Source organism: Pelodiscus sinensis, chromosome 15 (assembly GCF_049634645.1).
Source record: "Pelodiscus sinensis isolate JC-2024 chromosome 15, ASM4963464v1, whole genome shotgun sequence".
Lineage (NCBI taxonomy): Eukaryota > Metazoa > Chordata > Testudines > Trionychidae > Pelodiscus > Pelodiscus sinensis.
The window spans coordinates 29,584,461-29,603,028 of record NC_134725.1 but is presented as its reverse complement, the minus strand read 5'-3'; the positions used below and the strand labels follow the sequence as shown (position 1 = coordinate 29,603,028).

General features: G+C 46.2%; 1 protein-coding gene and 2 non-coding genes across 5 annotated transcripts in view; 1 reads left to right on the top strand and 2 right to left on the bottom strand.

The window, feature by feature from the left end:
* Positions 1 to 6,458: 6,458 nt before the first annotated feature.
* TRNAD-GUC (transfer RNA aspartic acid (anticodon GUC)) lies at positions 6,459 to 6,530 on the bottom strand. The gene has a single exon. It is a non-coding gene; the product is annotated as a tRNA-Asp (tRNA).
* A 710-nt stretch (positions 6,531 to 7,240) lies between these two features.
* On the top strand, positions 7,241 to 7,312 carry TRNAG-UCC (transfer RNA glycine (anticodon UCC)). Its single transcript has one exon. It is a non-coding gene; the product is annotated as a tRNA-Gly (tRNA).
* A 1,888-nt stretch (positions 7,313 to 9,200) lies between these two features.
* DHX37 (DEAH-box helicase 37) overlaps positions 9,201 to 18,568 on the bottom strand; it is a 44,294-nt gene continuing 34,926 nt past the window's right edge. For all 3 annotated transcript variants that reach the window (XM_075898476.1, XM_075898475.1, XM_075898474.1), the window contains exons 21-27: positions 18,362 to 18,534; positions 17,814 to 17,928; positions 15,521 to 15,658; positions 15,014 to 15,108; positions 14,845 to 14,918; positions 11,422 to 11,519; positions 9,201 to 10,348 (exon numbers count right to left, since the gene is read on the bottom strand). In XM_075898476.1, coding sequence (XP_075754591.1) covers positions 10,266 to 10,348; positions 11,422 to 11,519; positions 14,845 to 14,918; positions 15,014 to 15,108; positions 15,521 to 15,658; positions 17,814 to 17,928; positions 18,362 to 18,534 — 776 coding nt within the window. In that variant the 3' untranslated portion in view covers positions 9,201 to 10,265. The remainder of the gene's footprint in view (positions 10,349 to 11,421; positions 11,520 to 14,844; positions 14,919 to 15,013; positions 15,109 to 15,520; positions 15,659 to 17,813; positions 17,929 to 18,361; positions 18,535 to 18,568) is intronic.

Sequence of the window (18,568 nt, the reverse complement as noted above, 5' to 3'; positions counted from 1 at the left end):
TTGCGCTTTCGCCTTCCTCATAACCCCCCGGCATTCTCGAGCTATACATTTAAACTCCTCCCTAGTCATTTGTCCAAGTTTCCACTTTCTGTAAGCTTCCTTTTTGTGCTTAAGTACACCAAGGATTTCCCCTGTAAGCCAATCCGGTCTCCTACCAGGTTTGCCTCTCTTGCTACACATCGGGATGGTTTCTTTCTGTGCCTTCAATAAGGCTTCTTTAAAATACTGCCAGCTGTCCTGGACTCCTTTCCCCTTCATGTTAACATCCCAGGGGATTCTTTCCATCAGATCTCTGAGGGAGTCAAAATCTGCTTTTTTGAAGTCCAAGGTGTGTATTTTACTACTCTCTTTCCTTCCTTTGGTCAGGATCCTGAAATCTACCATCTCATGATCACTGCTTCCCAGGTTGTCACCCACCTCTACGTCCCTATTAGTTCCTCCCTGTTTGTGAGGAGAAGGTCAAGCTGTGCACGGCCCCTGGTCGGATCCTTCAGCACTTGTACCAAGAAGTTATCCCCAAGATCTTGGGGCCTGCCCCCATTCCCTCCCTCCTCCCCACAAAGGATGAGTTAGTCCGGCCCGGGGATTCTATTGTTGCCCCCAAACACACACCCTCGAGTAGTTGCGAACTGGCTGGCTGGTAGACACACTCATGCAACCTGAGCACATTTACCAGCCAGGCAGTTCGAAACTACAAACTGACACATCTAGTAATAATACAACTTACCTAATGAGAAAATACCAGACATGTTATATGTCTGGTATTTTCTCAGTTTGTTTTTTATGTGTTTATATTTTTGGGCTGCAAAAAGCTGTACTGAAAAAAAAGGGTTCCAATTAAAGTAAAACGTTTGGGAAACCCTGGTCTAACCAGCTTTCTGTCTTACAGCCCATTTATCCAATCCATATTTCTTAACTTGCTGGCAAGAATATTGTGGGTGACCATATCAGAAGCTTTGCTAAAGCTGGCACTGGGGGTTTTGGGAGGACCAGAAACAACTTATTTGAATATTCATCATTTGATTAATGAATATGCAAATATGCAAATGAACATTACAGGTCCTCCAAAAGTTTGTGAATGGATTTGCTGGTCCCCGTGTCAAAAAGTTTGGGAACCCCAGGAATAGAACATATCTCAGTGTACAGTAGCTGAAATATGGGAGTGTTCAGAAGTTTTTGAAGGGCAGGAGAAAGCTTATTGCCTTTTAAAGAGTTTGGTGATGTTCAACTTGTCGGAGCTTAACAACAGTGGGTTTTTTATGTGTGTGTTTAAGTAACTGAAAAAATGCTTCCAGTTTAACACTTTAAGCACTGCATAGCATATGCATAAACTTCAGTGAGGACTGCAACTCTGTTAAAGCAAACATGATTAAGAAATCAAGAAGCTGTGAACAAGAGGAAACGGAGCTTCTCACCATACAGTTTTTCTTAGGCTATATCTACACTGGGAAGGTTTGTCAAGGAAAGTACTGTTGACATGCAAAAGTTGTTAAAAGTGAACACTTGTTAAACCATTTTTTCTGCTCCCCATTGTTGACATTTCATGGCCATATTGCTAGCACCCTGTTAACAGAAAAAGCAACGCAAGTGGATAAGTGTCCCAGAGTGCCTGGTGTTACCTTCAGTCACTAAGCACTATTGCAGCGGTTCTCAAACTTTTTGGTCCATGGACCATCTGGCTCAATATAAACCTTTCTGTGGACCACCAGTTGCTAATAGAAACACACCATTAATTACATAATTATGCCTGAGCCATTTGCTAGTGCTGCAGCTAGGGAGACTGGTTTAATTTAAATTATTAACCAGATTAAGCACTTTACCTTTCTCATGTTAGTTTATCAAACTTAATTTTAAATAAAGTAAAATATTAATTTATGTCCAACATGAAAGGTTTCAATGTTTTCTTTATTTATAGCAGGGGTGGCTTTTTATGGCCCCCAATGGAGGCACCTCACTCCTCTGGCACACCAGGGGAAGGGAACGGACAGGGAGGACTGAGGTTCAGGGCTTCCCATAGACCAGATTTACTTTTCTGGGGTTCCGGAGTTTGTGAATTTTATGGACCCCCCCTTAGGCTCTGGGGTGGGGGCAAAAATGAGGAGTTCAGTGTGCAGGACAGGGCTGCTAGCGAATGGGATAGGGATGGGGTGCTGGATCTGGCAGGGAGATGGGGTGCAGAAGGGGGTAAGGGTACAAGGTCAGGGTAGGGGTAAGGTGCAGGCTGGGAACAGGGTATCTGGCCAGGAGAGAGGGTGCAGGGTCTGGCCAGAAGGGAGGGTGCAGAAGCTGACTGGGCATAGGGTGTCTGGCCAGGGGCAGGATATGAGGGAGGGAGTCCCTGAGGCTAAAACTGGGGAGATCAGAGTGGCTGAGGGGGTTTTGGGAAGATGGAGGGCAGGGCGCCCCTGGGAATAGGGCTGGGGTCAAAGTGGTTTGGGAGTATTCAGGAAAATAGGGGCAGGGAGGCTGGAGGGCAGGGCGTGGAGCAGCAAGGTGGGGGTGGGCAGGTAAGTGACCTTGGAGTGTCCAGCCCTGCAGGGGGTGGAGACCCGCAGGGCTCCAGTCTATGGTGTCCTCTTCCCAGATTGAGTCCCTGTGGGTGCAAAGCCCCAAAGGGCCCCGAGTCCCCACCTGCCTCCTGCAAGTGCAGGGACCTCAGCTGCAGCGTCACCTCCCCCCACCATCGCCAGACCCTGAGCAGCCAAACTTGCCATTGGGGAGTGGGGCACTGGCTGCTTGCACACCATGAGAGCCCAGCTGAGCCCTGTGCAGCCTAACCTGCTGCCAGGAAAGGGGAGGTGCCAGCCACTTGCGCACCATGAGAGCCCACCGCACCAGGCTGAGCTCTACGCAGCTAATCTGCTGCCTGCACCGTGGGACTAACCGAGGGATGTGCTGCTCTTCCCATGGCGGCAGCACTCTTCCATGTGTAGCTCCATGGCTTGCATAGGAGAGGGAAGGGGGAGTTTGCTTTCTTCACTTCCCTGCCTGCCAGCTAGAGCTGGTGCTGCAGCTTCCCAGCTGCGTGCCGACCACGAAGTTGCAGCAGCAGTGCGGGCAGGGGCGGCAGGTTTGTATAATTTTTGGTTGTGCCCCATTAGCCACACCCTCTGACCCCTGTTAACCCCGCCCTCTGATCCCCATTAACCACGTCCCCTGACTCCCATTAACCAGGCCTCTGGAGGTAACACACTCGCGGCAAGATGGACACATGACCAGAAGTAAAAGGTGTCATGTCACCCCTCTCGAAAGGCTTTTCCCACCATCCTCCTACCAACAGGGATTAGTTTGGCCCCCACTAAACCCCCTTCATGCAACTATCCTGCAATTGCATTTGCCCAATGTGTGTGACATTAACTCAGGGGTAGAGAGGCTGGGGCAAGTGTTCCCTCTAACGCTATGTCTACACTCGTGGCTTCTTGCGCAAGTACAGCCGTTCTTCTGCAAGAACCCACAGAGCATCCACACTGCCCGCCAGCTCTTGCACAAGGAAATTTACAGTACGGCGTGGTAAGAGAGGGTGTCTTGCGCAAGAGCTATGCTCTTTTCTAACAGGTGTAAGCTCTCTTGCGCAAGAGGGCAGTATTGATGCTCGGCAGGAATTTCTTGCACAAGAGTCCCCTATGCTAAAATGGCCATCGGAGCTTTCTTGCACAAGAGAGCGTCCACACTGCCATGGATGCTCTTGCGCAAAAGCACAGCGCGCACATGGCAGTGTGGATGTGTTCTTGCGCAAGAAGCCGCCAGTGTAGACATAGCCTAAGAGTTTCCTCCCATGAGCAAAATGAATTTTGTGTTGTGCACCAGTACAGAGTTCATGTGGCTTGTTTGGATGTGCCACTGTGGCACCCAAGTTATTAATAAATATTTTATAAACCTTTACCTTTTCTCTCTGCTGCCATGTCTCCTCCCCTTGCTCCATCAGCTCCCCTGGTGCCTGCTGCCCCCCAACTCCTCACTCTCCTCTGCTGTCCTGACTCCTGCCCTTCTCACTGCCCTCAGCCCTCCTGCGACCTGCCCCCTTCCACCAGCCTTCTCTGCCCCATGCCTGCTCCTCCAGTAGCCCCACTCTGATCATGTGAGCTACCTCTCCTCATCCCCTCTTCCAACACCTCTCTCTACACACCTGCCCTGCCTCTCTCCTCTGGTGCTGGTCTCTCCCCTGCAGGTGTCTGCCCTTCTGTTTCACCCCCAGAGTCACCTGGCACCTGCACCTTTCCTTACCCTTGCATCCTCCTGGTGCCCCACATTTCCTTACTACTCCTGCCCCCTTTGCCCTCTTTTTCCCTGATGCCCACCCCCTTCACCACTCTCTGCCCCCATTCTCCTCATGGCCCTCTCTGCCCTCACACATGACTTGCTCCATCCCCACCTTTCTCATGCCCACCCCTTCTTTCAAGCCTTCTCCCAGCACCTCCACCTTGTCCCTCTAGCCCCCAATGCCCTTTGCCTCTCCTCTCCCAGCATCACCCTGTCCCCCCTCCCACTGACACCTTCCTTCCTGCCCTTTCCCTCATTGTCTGCACTTGGCCCCCTGACATTTGTCTCTCCTCCACACTGTCCCTTGGTGCCTTCCCCTTTCTTTCCCTTCCCCCTCCCCCTCCACACAAGCCCCTTCCTCTCCCACCCTTCCCCTATTTTCTCCCTCCCCCTCCACACAAGCCCCTTCCTCTCCTACTCCTTCCCCTATTTTCCCCCTCCTCCTCCGCACAAGCCCTTTCCTCCCCCTCTCCTTACCTTTCCCCTTACCTTACTTTACCTTCTGCCTTCCACTTTGCAGGGCTGGAGTCTGCGCTCAGGCCCCAGAAGTCCCCGGACTCTGAATCCGGAGCTAGGCCACGTGGTGCAATGCCGCACCAAGCAGTTTTAAAGTCCCGGGCCTTGACGTCACATCAAGCCCAGGCATTTCCCTGCTTACCTGTAAACGCTGCACATGGCAACAGCAGCCAGCAGCGTGTGCGGGCAAGGGTGAGCCGGACTGAAAGTTGCGCACAGCAGGGATGGTACGGGATGGGGGGGACACTCTGGGGCCGGGGTGGGAGGATGCACGGGGGGGCCAGCAGGTGGGGGCTGGGGCCTGCTCCAGGCAGGACCAGGGGAGAGAGCCAGCTCCAAATATTGGTGGAGCAGGCTCTGAATATTGCTGGAGCATGGGCACCATGAGCCCATATAACTCACCACCCATGAGTGCGGGCTCCCCACGCATAGGAGGCAGGGGGAAGGGGGAGCTCTCGCCGTGGACCACCTGGAAAGCAGCTGTGGATCGCACCTTGAGAACCACTGCACTATGGGAACGCACAATGTAGCACTATGCATTTTGGGAATGTGAGAAAATGTCCTATCAGCCATCTCATTGCTTTGCAGCCCTACTAAAGCTTTTGGCCTACTTTCACACCAATTGAACGACTGCGCTTGCTGCACATGCCAGTATCTGCTGTGAGAATCATGGATTCCACAATTCTCTCCTATGCTGTGGTCAGTGTGCTTAGGACATTACGCCATGAGTAGAACTACTTCTGGTTTTGAAAGCTGACAACAATTTGAATGAAGGCAACAATGCTAGGAGAGACACTGATGAATTGGTAGTGTATTGGACTGCCACAGATCACTTGTTTCTATTGATCACTGTTTTTGAGCAAGGGAAATCAGTACTGAGTGGTGGGATTGCATTGTTATGCAGGTGTGGCATGAAGACCAATGTCTACACACATGTTGGATGTATAAAGCAACCTTTCTGGAACTGTGTAATGAGCTGTTCCTTGAACTGAGTCGCAAGGACATCCCAATGAGAGCTGCTCACTCAGTAGAGAAGCATGTTGAAATTGCCTTGGGGAAGCTGGCGACTCAGGGTTGGTACCGTCCAATTGCAAATCAGTTTGGAGTGGGAAGTCTACCATCAGTGGGTCCAGCGGAGCTATAATAATGCTTATCTTACATCCCTAGTTATTAAGTTTCTAAATGGTACCTCACAAAGCACATTTTGTACAAAGATTATTACAACAGCCTAGGAGGTGTGACTCCACCCTGTCACATCCCCTCCAGTTTATTACTCCATTAATTTTAAAGCTGTTGCAGGCCTTATATAGTTTCTATTTCTCTAATGTGTCATCCAGGACTTATATAGATAGTTCAGTTATCTCTACATCAAAGCAGAATTATGGTTTTAATGGAGTTGCATCTCTGTCACTGCAGCAATGTGGCTTGCAATAAATGACACAAGGAATCCATTTCTGGCTTGATCCGACTAAGAGGATATAATTTTTAGCTATATTTCATTAAAACAACATAATTTCAGAGCAACAATTAAACATGTTATTGGCCCAAGATGTTTCTGTGCTGAGAGTGCCTGGCATGTTGCAATGCCAACACGTTTCAGGAAGAGTTTGATTTTAACTCCCCAGTATCAAAGCAAAATGCCCCCCTTGGAAAGATTAAATTAAGAAAAAAAATTATGTTATCTCCCCGTCGGGGAATCGAACCCCGGTCTCCCGCGTGACAGGCGGGGATACTTACCACTATACTAACGAGGAGCTACCTGTGAAAAAGCTTTTCCACAAGTGGTGCTATACCTGCGCTAGCAGTGATATGGGCTGTATCTTTGGCGCTTTTCCTGAACACACTGTGGAACCATCAGCGGGCTTGCGCCTGTTTCACTTCTTAGACTCTCGATCACTTCCTTCTATTGCATGCACCGAGCAGCCGCTCCCACTCTTGGGGCGCACAGTCCGGAAGCCCCCCCATAAACACCAGCTGCAAAGCCCAACGCGCCCCGGGGCCAGCCAGTGCTGGAGGGAAGGTTCGGACAGCCTGGGCAGCGCTGCTGGCGCTCAGGTGGCACCGGCGCTGGCCTCTTTGCAGCGCTGATCTGCGAAGGGCGGCTCAGGAAAGGTGAGGCGGGAGCCACGAGGCTGTGTAGGGAAAGCTACGGGCTGGTGGGGTGCTGAGCGTACTTGCTAGACCCTGCGCAATGCGGGGGCGCCGCTAAGCTGTGCATGTGCATAGGGATCAGGAAGCACAGAGCCTTGGGCGAGAAAGCTGCTAGGTGCAGTCTGGCTAAGAGCGGAGGGAGCTAGCGCCCTGCTGCACAGAAAGCAGGGCAGAGCTGCTGCCTGGGGAAGGCGTTGAATGAAAACCAGCAGAGCAGCAGCAGCACCACCTTCCTAACAAGACTTAGTGCTTTGGAGAACAGGCGCCTCTTGCATCGCTGAATTTGCTGTGTGCGGAAACTCTCCTAAATGGGGGGCGGTAAGCTCAGTGGTAGAGCGCATGCTTTCCATGTATGAGGCCACGGGTTCAATCCCCGTTATGTCCACTTTTAGGACCACCAAAAAACAAGTAAAATCCGACTCACTCTGTCGGGTTTGGCCGTAAGTAAGCCGCTCGGGGTAGGAGAGCTGATGCAACGCGATTGCAACAAGGTCTGACTCCTATTCCCCGCGAGGGAGCGGTGCCACTCTGGCCCCCACTGACTGGACTCAGTATAACAACCAGTGTAGAAAACCAATTAGGGGTTCCCTTAGGACACGTCTTTTTAGTTTCAGTCTCACCATGAAGTCATGTCAGTTAAATCCTACAAGCCAAGTGTGACCAGAGATGATGGCTTTTGTTTTTGGTGTCTCCCATCTCAGTCAACCTTAGTCACCTTCTTGCATAGCATATTGTGCAAATGTTAATTGCCCAGGGATCTGCAGGTGAGCCTACATCACACAGACATGAACACATTTTGGTCACTGACTGCTTTCTTTGCTCATGCTTCCCTTTGGCCTTGTTCTGAAACTTTAAGTGGCTTTAGAGCAGCAGCAATTCTGACCTGTGGCCATAGCATGCCATTACATGGTTTTCATTGACCTCCCACCATCTACACTTCCATTTTGAACTGTACACATCCTATGGTTTGGGGATATATTGTGCCATAACCAGGAGATGACCAATCCAGTGAAGCTTCCAGGGACTGGGTGCTAATCATGCAGCAATGGTCAGGACTTCTAAGTTTTTACAGATGAGATAGCATGTGAAAATTATAGAATTGCTTCAAGTGCCCAATGGCAATATATCACAGGCAAACTAGGCAGTGATGATGTCAAGACTGTGCAGGCAGGGGTGCCGGCCTCAGGCCACTCCTGAACACAGGCATTAGGGAAAAGTGTGCATGACAGCACAGAAGACACCAATATTAGTGTGAAGTCAAATGTCTTAGGCAGAACTAGACTTAGAAATGCACATTGTGATTGTGGCATTATTCAAGTGCTGCTAAGCTAGCACTGTTTTTTAACTGCATTTATACCAGCTTTTGTAGATTCAGACTAACACAGCTACCTCCTTTGATACTATTTATCAGTATGTCATCAATTGCAATTTCAGGGGCAGAATACCCTTTTTCATGGAGCAGGCTAGGAAACCACATTCATTTTCGTGAGGCTTAGGGTGTGTCTAGATTATAGGGATTTTTCAAAAAAAAGTAGTGATTTTTTGAAAAAACTTCACTGCATCTAGACTGCAGCCACATTCTTTCAAAAGTAACTCAAAGAACGCGCAGTTTTTTCGATCGCGGTAAACCTCATTTTACGAAGAATAATACCTTTTTAGAAAGTATTCTTTCAAAAAAGGTGCTATTGAATGCAAACTGCTTTTTCGAAAAAGAGCGTCTAGACTTTTGAAAAAGCGGCTCGCTTTTTTGAAAAATCTGTTTGTAGTCTAGATGCTCTCTTTCGAAAGAGGCTTTTTTTGAAAGATTTTTTCGAAAAAGGCTTGTAATCTAGACGTGCCTAAGAGTCTAAATCACTTTGCCTGTCCAAAAAAGTAATTGATTAGATGTTGCATGCATTGGATGGTATATGCTAGGAATGAACAGCTGGGCTTTTAGCTGAAGTTGACCTATCTTATTTGTATATTTTGATATGACATTGAAAATTTGTGTTAACTTACAACATTTTAGCTTTTTAAATTTAAACATTTGCTGTCAATCACTGGCAACCATGATTTCTCACAATTGAGAATTTAAATTGATAAATAAAATGTTTAGAACCAATGATTTTGCAAAACTTCAAAAATTTAAATTCTGAGGGACCATTTAATTTGTCATTGGCAATAATAAAGAAGGGACTCTTTGGAATTAGCCAAATTTGTATCCTGCTTTGCCAGTGTGTGTAATAATGGCGTGCAAACCCTGTTACAAAGAATTTGAAAAATTAGCCAGCAAATATTAAAGACAACAGTTTAATTCATATAATCCCCTTCCAAAATATAAACATTTTTTATAATGTATAAACAATTTCTAATAGCTATATATAGTCATATTTCAATAACTGAAGGTCCACAGTCTTTAAGGATAAAAGCATCTATTTTATATACAATAGCTAGCCACATTTCTAGAAATGCATACTAAACAGTCAGAGCCCAAACAAACATCAGCTTTTCCCACACTTAAATATAACTCTGGTTTAGTGTGGGATGCTGACTTGTCTATGCAAGGAAATCAAAATGCCCTTTTATGATGTTTTAATCAAGTTTACTTTCTATATTAAATATTAGATTATTTTACAGAAATAAGGCACCTCTTGCATATTCTTCCCTCCCTTGCCGTACTATTATTCAAAAGGAGTTTTGCACTATATAAATTGACAATGCAAATAATCCTACAACATTTGTCGACCAAATGAAATATGACCAGCAACTGGATTTTTGGCAAGACACGGTGTGTTGGTTAGCAGTAGACAGTCGTCTCGGAACTTCTTCTCCACTGGGGCTAAATGCGGGCGGGGTGCAGAGGCTCATTGCAGAAAAAAAAACAAAAAACAAAAAAAAAAACCCCCACTGTTGAACAATGGGACAGGAAGGGAATTTCAAAAAAGAAAGAAGTGGCTTGAAGGTGTGCAGTTTATGGCTATCCTGGTTCTGTGGTGAACTGTCTTGTATTCAGGTGTGCATACAAATTGTCCATTCTGGATGGCAAGAACACTAGAGAGATTTTTTCTTTTTTTTAAGCTGCCACATATAGGCCCCTTATTTGCCCAAGACATGTACTCTATTTATCTGCTGTAGTCTGATTGACTAATATAGTCGAAAAAGAAACTAAAAACAAATTAAGTACAACAAATAAAGTTACCCAAAAGATAATAAATACTGCAAAACATTCTAACAAAACAGATGTAAAACAGTCTCTTCTCTCCAAAATATGTACTTTCCTTTTTATTCCGAGTCTTTCTAGAAAAAATGAAATTTTAAGCGATGTCTTCTACATATATATGTAAAACAGAAATCTTAATTCATGTTGTCACTGGTGGCCAACGTTTGGCTACGTCATCATGCATAACTTCAGGAAGCCACTGACAATATGCAGAGAGCAAGTCTGAAACAAAGATATGTATCATCAGAAGGCGACACAAGTCAAAAACAGCTAACAGTGGAAGAAGGTGTCCTAGTGCTTCCAGAGAATATGTATAAGAAGCAGACTGCTTACATACAGTGAAATAAAAATACAGTTAATGGAAACCTAGATTTCAATTTTACTCTTGCACTGTGTCTTCCCATGGAAGACTAAAGAAGAAACTCCTTTGCAAATATTCATTCCAAAATAAACCTAAGTGTTCAGGGCCATAAATTTGAGAGAGAATTTTTCTCCTTGGGAAAGTTGGAGTTTTGGGGCATCTCTATTTTTTGTGTGCTAAAGAAAATTATCTTTTAATAATCAATGAGTCCAATGTAAGGCCCTGATCCAATAGAATTCTTATACGTGGGCGTAAGGGTGGGGTTTAAAAGTGAACATGAGTACAGTACATACAAGAGGTACAGGATTGGAAACCAAAAACTACTGCTCTCTCTAAGACCTTAGAGAGGCCCATTAACCTCTGCCTCAGCTTTCCCACCAGTAAAAATAGGAAAATATTTGTCTGACAATTAACACTTGTAAAGTGTTTTAATGATCTAAAAGTATGAAAAAGAATGAAAGAATTATTGCTCAAGTTAGTACTGGGAATCCTATAAAAAACGATGTGTTACTCCTTGCAGCATCTGGTATAAAGGTCAGATTATTTGATATGCTTACAACTATCAAAATAAAATTTAATTGGTACAGGATTCTTTTTACAACACAGCCACCTTGTGACAGAGCTGCTGTAAATCTGCTTTTCATCCATCAATCCAGACAAATGTACTTTGGAGAGAATTACAAGAAAAAAATCTTTCAAATATTAATTTTTCTAAAATGACAATTTTAGAAATTCTCTCAATAATCTTGCTGAAAGACTGAAATCACAATACAAACTACCCCAATGGGAAGACGCTGAAAATGATTGTTGCTTTATCTGGTATAGTATTGTCTATTCCTTTATTAAAGTTTGAAAGACCAGGTCTGCTTGAAATCAGATAAGAACTCCATGCTGTAATGGTTAATAACCACCACCCAGCAAATGGAACACTTACACTTGGGATTTTTTTTCCACGCGGACAGCAAAGCATCATGACTATCCACACTTTCTGAAACAAGAGCCTTCAGCAGGATTTCCGTTCGGGGTTGAAGCCTGAGTGAATTCCAAAATGAAAGGGGATCAAATATATATGTGGGCTTAGTTCCTTTATCTAACTGTATCATGGATACATCTCTACTTTAGTGCTTACAGTCTAGCATTCTGCTTTTGTTTTATAACAATATTGATTAGATGTAGACATAAAACATCTAACCCCTGAATAAAGGACAGTTAACTTGAAAATCTACCACTGTTATATGCAGGACTGCTGTAGCCATGTTGCTCCTAGGACGGGGTGGGAAAAAGGGCCTCCTTGGCCCAGATCCAGACCACCAAGTGAGTTGATCCAGCCCACAGAGGCCCTGCCACTCCCCCTATCCCCCCGCCAATCAGGGCCTGGGGGTGGGAGGAAGCACACATGGTCTCCTCCCACCCTGCAAGGAGTGCATGGCACTTAGAAACACCATGTACTCCTGGAAGGGCGGGAGGAAACTTTGCATGCTCTACCTACCCACAAGACCTGACTGGCTTGGGAGTGGGGGTGAGCGCACACAGTCTCCTCCTGCCCTGCGAGAGATGTGGCGCTTCTAAGCACCGCACGCTCCTTGCAGGAGGGGGGCAGGGTGTTAAGAGATTTCAAGTGCTCCTTGTGCCCCCAGGCCAATCAGGACTTGGGGAGTGTGTGAAGTCTCCTCTTACCCTGCAAGGGGCAAGCACTAAAAATCAACTGCCAGCTGCTGCTCAGCTGGTGGTTGACTAAGCACAGAACTCCCTTGAAGGGCAGAGGTAGGGAGCAAGAGACTTCATGTACTCCCCCTTCCCGAGCCCTGATTGACCTGGGGACAGCAGTGGGAATCATGCAAAGTCTCTTCCCACCACCAGAATCATGGGCACCTAGAGGGAACCACCAGCTGTTCAGAACATCTGGCAGTACTCTCTGGGGGGAAGACTTCGCGTACTCCTCCACCCCCAGACCAATCAGGGTCTGTGGGTGGAGAAGCATGGAAGTATCCTGGCCCTGCCCCTTACACCTGAGGCCTTGCCCCTTCTGGGGCAGCCCAGGGCCACTTCAGACCCAGGTCAAAAATTATTGCCCATCCAGGTCCTAAGATATTAGAGAAATAAGCTGGAGAGGGAATATCTTTTATTGGACCAATTTCTGATGGGGTGACAATTTTTTCAAGCTACAGAGCTCTTCTTTCAGTCTAGGAAAGGAACTCAGAGTATCACAGATAAATACAAGATTGAACAGGGAGTTTAGCATAAAGCAGTTAGCAAATATTCTTAAGGGATATAAGGTGAAATAGGCGGTTAACATCCCCATTGTCATCACATAAAAGGGGACTTGTTCCAGATTCTTGTAATAAGCCATACATCTGGTGTTTTTATAGTTTTTAAATGTCTTGCAAAGTTATGAACTGAAATTGCCATACTTTCAACAGATGAACCTGGGAGTCTCCTTTGGAATGAGGTCTGATAGGTCAGTTACAGAGCGATTGCTCTGTGAAGTGTTTGTCCACAGGTACTAAGGTGTTTCTGTCTTTTATCAGTCTCCTGTGTGAGTTCATTCTTGAGTGCAGAAATAGTTACCCACATAGTTGTTAATGGGGCATTTAGTGCACTGGAGGATATACACAATCTTGAAAAACTTAAACAACAAATAGTCTAGTACATGGGTTCCCAAACTGGGGTGTGTGAAGAAATTCCAGGGGGGCATGAGGCAACCCAGCCCCCCCCCCCCCCCATCAAGTTTTGATGCCCTATTCAGTTCCTTTTTTCTTGGTTCAACAAGTTTTGCTGCTATTTTGGGGGGGCCATGAGTATTTTTCAAAAATCAAAAAGGGGGGGGGCGTGATGCCAAAAAGTTTGGGAGCCACTGGCATGTTAAAGACTAACAAAACATATATATGGTATCATGTGCTTTTGTGGGCACAACCCACTTCTTTAGATGACCGGAGTATTAAGAGCCCAGATTCAAGAATAAATAAGGGAGAAGGGGAAAAGAAAAGTAGAAAAAAGACAATGAAGAGTTTGTTCAAGTTACAAGAGACTGATAAGAACAATTAGCACTTCCGTTGTTTGGTTGATTGGTAAAGTCATTATGACAATGGACACCAACCAGTAGATCTTGGAGCCTCTGACAGGTGATCCTGACCGGTTTGGCCAGGAAGCTATAAAGTGCTGGCACTTCAGTTGCCCCTCTACCCATTGTCATGCTTCTCCTGCCCTCTGCCTTGGAGCTGTCCCCCTGGAAGCCTCCTGCTTGCTGTACAGGGTATGTAAGGGAGAAGGGGAAGGGGCGCTAATGTCAGGGTGTCCCTCCTCCCCCCACTTCTGTGCCCCATCTCCACACAAAGAGAAGGGGATGAACAGAGCTTCAGAAGAAGTTGTGAGTGAGGACAAAGTCGCAGAGCTCTGTAACCAGGCATGCAGTGCTGTCATCAGGGATGGTGTTCTTGACAGCCTGTAATCATTCTTCATATGGAATGTTGGTGTAAAGAGCTTCTATGTCCGGTTGTTTTCAAGAAGATTATTGATGTTTTGTAGTTTCCTCAGGAACTCGGTGGTGTCTCAAAGATAGCTAGGAATGCTGGTAGCATAGGGTTTGAGGAGAGAGTCAATATAGCTGGATAATCCTGTTGTAAGTGTGCCAATGCTTGAGATGATGGGTCGTCCAGGATTTCCAGGTTTCTGTATCTTGGGTACCAGATAGAAAATTCCTGGTCGGGGACTAACAGGGGTGTTGGTGTAAATTTGGTCCTGAGCAGCATCAGGGAGCTTCATGAGCAGTTGTTTTAGGGTTTTTCTGTAGTCTTTAGTGGGATCAGAGAGAAGCTTGTAGAATCTGGTGTTGGTGAACTGTCTGGTTGATTCCTGTTCATAATCTGTTCTGTTCATGATGACTACAGGCCCCCTTGCTGTTAGGTGGGGAAGTGATCATGGATCATTGTACTTCTACAATGTCATTGCCTCAACAGGCAAAACCAGGTGAAAGAAGGTACAAAGAAGTTTGTCTATTTCATTATATGACCAAAAATGGTTTAGTTGGCTAAGCTGTGAAGGCTATTAAATGGGAAAGTCTGATTCTGCAAAAAGTTATGCACAAGTAATTTTACTGATACAAATAATCCCAGGGAAACCAGTGTAACTACTCAGATAACCAAGTGTTTACAGGAGCCTTACAATTCAACAGCTTGATAAAGGCTATTGACCTTAGATTTGGTGAGATAATTTTTCTTCTCTTACCCCTTAACAACTGAGGGTAAATACTTGCATAATATTTCCAGTTAGGAAGTTCCTCTCTTTTCAGAAGGCTCAAGTGATTGGCACCACTGTTGGGCGGCATGGCATCTGTTTAATCAGTGTTTTAACAACTTACTTGGACCATGTCTTCAGCATTGTGAGTGGACTGGACAGCAAACATCGCTTGTAAAAGCCCAGCTGTTTGATGATCTAAAATAAATAATAGCCTTCATTAGATACTTGCCATAAAGTAAATGGATGCTCTAAAATGTATGTGGAAACCATGCAAGTTGTAATATGCTTACCTTTCCTTCCAGTAAAAATTTGGCAAAGTATTTGTAACGATCAATACCCTCAGGGTAATCTACCTCCACTGCAGGAAGCTGCCAGCCTACTCGATCTGAAAATACAGGTTATATTATGTCTTCTATTTAATCCTCAAAGTGGACTTTGTCAGTTTGCGTTCTGCAAACTTATACAGACATTGCTGGCATTTAGAGAAACACACAGCTTGTAACAGTAACATCAGAAATCCTCCAGCATAGGATAGGATGCAACAAACATCACAGCAATAGTGGGACCAAGAGGTTGGCAGCCCAGCAGCTCTATACTAACTCTAGAGAACCCAATGGAGCTATATAAACCATGACAAGGTATGCACGATATTAAAAGTTATAGGGTTCAGTCCTTTTGGACATACAAAGTTTTTATTCCATGACCTTATAGATGATGAATCAATGCAAAGCAGTTTTCAGGTGAATGTGATATTCATCAGAGTTACACTACAACATACAATGCTTCAAGAAACTTACAGAAGACACTTGGTCTGTGGCATCTTATTCTGCCTGTTTCAGGGCAATAAAATGGAGGAGGAATTGCCAAAGGTTTCTCAAAGTGACAGTAGGGCGGCAGCAGGATTGGGATCCATTCAGATTCAACAGCTGAAACACCTTCAGAATGGAAACACATAATACAAAATGAAATATGTTTGATCTGAGAACAATTAGTTCAGTACTATTTATGTACATGTAATGTTCAGTAAAACTCACACCCCTTGGAAGTGAGCTCCTCAAATGGATCGCCTCAGGCTCCCCATAGATTCCAGAGTTTTGACTGACCTACAGCAGTGGTGGGTAACCTGGGGCCCATGGGCATTCTATGTGTGGCCTTCCAGACATTTTGTTTACCGTTGCTCATGCTCAGGGATGCCAGTTACCACTGATGTCTGCCCATGCTGTTTTTTCTTATCAGTATTACTAGCGTACATGTAAAGCAAGGACATGGATAGTGAGGTGCGTGCTGATTGCATACATTAACTATGAGAGCCATGCATTCCCTCTGCACCCAATCAAAGTGCTGCAATGGCTCATTAGGCACACCCTGCAATTCTAGGTACACAAGCACAGTTAGTCTTAGTTATGACAGTTTTGTGCCCCACTGGAATGAAGGAGGGCTACACATGTGGCCCACTCACTAACCTAGGTTGCCCATCACTGCCCTAGAATCAAAAAGTCAACGCAGCAAGGAAAGCGAAGGGGAACTCTAAGCCCTTGTTTCAGAGTCCAAGCCTCACTCTCTTTCCCCATTTTGCAAGATCTAAGGGCACAATTGGAGTTGGCCAGGGCCCATTTCTCATAGCCTGGTCCCTGGAAAGCAGCTGCTAGTGTTGGGGCTTCAAGCTCCTCTGTTGGTCACATGGCTTCTTTGAGAGTCTTTTTTTGACAGTCAATTGGGAATGGGAAGAGAATGACCCAAGCAGTAGGAGAGGACACAATGTATATCAGGATGTCATTTCCAAAGCCAATCCAGCTCTGCATTTAGGAAGGGAAAGACTACAAGGAGCCTGGGAGGATGGTCTGGAATATAGCTGCACAAGAAGGAAATCATCAGTAATTTCTATGGCTGCCTCAGGAGGCCCAAAGCCACTAAGGCAGTGGTCATCAACCAGTAGATCAGGATCTTCTGGTAGATTCTAGAGCCTCTGACAGGTGATCCTGACTGGTTTGGCCAGAAAGCTACCTAGTGCTGGTACCACAGCTGCGCCTCCCTCCACTGCTCTGCTTCTTCTGCCCTCTGCCTCGGACCTGCTTTCTGGGGCCTCCTGCTTGATGGGCAGGGTGGGGGAGACAGAGGAGGGGGATGCTGAGATGTTAGAGCAAGGGTGCGCAAAAGGGTCTGGGGGCTAAAGAGCACATGAAGGGTCCTCCTGCCCTACCAGGAGCACATGGAGCTTTGAAGCACCGTGAGCTGCTCATGGGGCGGGAGACTTCATGCGCTCCCCTGCCCCTAGGCCCTGATTGGCCTTATGCTCACGCAGGGCAGGGGCAGGGCGAAGCCTCCTTCCGCCCTGCAAGGTGAGCAGAAGTGCTACATGCTCCTGGCGGCAAGGAAATGGAGGGGAAGTACGGCGGGAGGAGGCTTCGTGCACTCCCCCGCCCACAAGCCATGATTGGACTGGGGGTGGAGGAGCATGTGAAGCCTCTTTCCATCCTGCCTGGGGTATGGGTGCCTAGTGGGAAGGGGGAGCAAAAGGGCTCCCCCATCCCCCAGACCAATCATGGTCTGGGGAAGCCCAGAATCATCCTCTCCCCGCCCCTTCCAGTTTAGGCCCCATCCCTTCCAGGACGGCTCAGGGCCACTTCAAAAATGTTTGAAGTAGCCCCTGGCCAAAAATTATTGCTCACTCCTGTGTTAGAGTGTCCCCTTTCCCCCACCCCTGCACCCCACTGCCACAAAATGAGCAGAGTGGGACCTCAGAGAAGGGGTGTGACAGGGACAGGACCTCAGGGAAGGAGGTGGGGCAAGGCTGTTGGGGTTTGAAGTAGATCCTGGATTGACTTAAATTCAAAAAGTGATCTTGGGCTTAAAAGGGTTGGAGACCACTGCATTAAGGGCTGGCAGCTCCTGAGATTGTTTCCAAATGGGCACAGCTCAGTGCTAGGGATAAATGCCAAGTCAATGAGAAATGAGACGTTGCTCTCTATGGATCCCCATCCCTGGCCAGCACCAAAAGGACTTGTGCTGTGAGCAAGTGAAATACTCTTCTGATTCCATAGTGAACTGCTGAACAGATGTGAAGAGGGAGCAGAAGCTGAGCAAGCTTACCTTTCATGTACATTTTAGTAGTTTCAATAATTTCTTGATACACCACAAACTCTGGGAATTGTTTGAACAGGGCAGAATTTGGGTGGATAAAGACTGGGTCATCCAGCAAAGGAGTCTTAAAAAAAGCACAAAGGGCTTGCAGTGAATAACAGCATGGAAGGAGACAGTGATTATTAGCAATTAGGTCTTTGCGAGTACCTAGTTTAAATTCTTCTACAATTTACCATCTATATTCTCTGGAGACTGAGATTCCCTTGTTTTCTGCATCCCCTTCCTTCTACGGACCTCACTGCACTCTGTTAATAGCCATTCATTCAGTTTCTCAACATCTTTATGAGATACAACAGAAAATAATCATCCTACACTGAGTGGGGGTTACTCTAGCATAGAAGAGTTAACTTCTTATAGTGATACTGATGCAGGCCTGAGAACAAAGCCTTAGTCCTGTATTTGGGCCATCAGACCAAGCTCCGCATACAGCTCTATTTCTAGGTCAGTGTTACAGAACGACAGTGATAAACAAATTGACCCATGTCACTAATCTTTACCTTGTAGGCATTTTTCCATTTCTCATCCAGAAGTTCCTCTGCTTGGATCCTTCGAGCAATATGATCACCTAGTCCTGCCAACACTATCTGTCTCAAATAGATCACCTGGGTCTCCGATGGGGGCTTCATTTTTGGATCAACGAAGAGGCCAGCATCAGGACAAATTGAATTCACTGAAGAAAAGAGTAGTTAAGATTCTCACCAAGT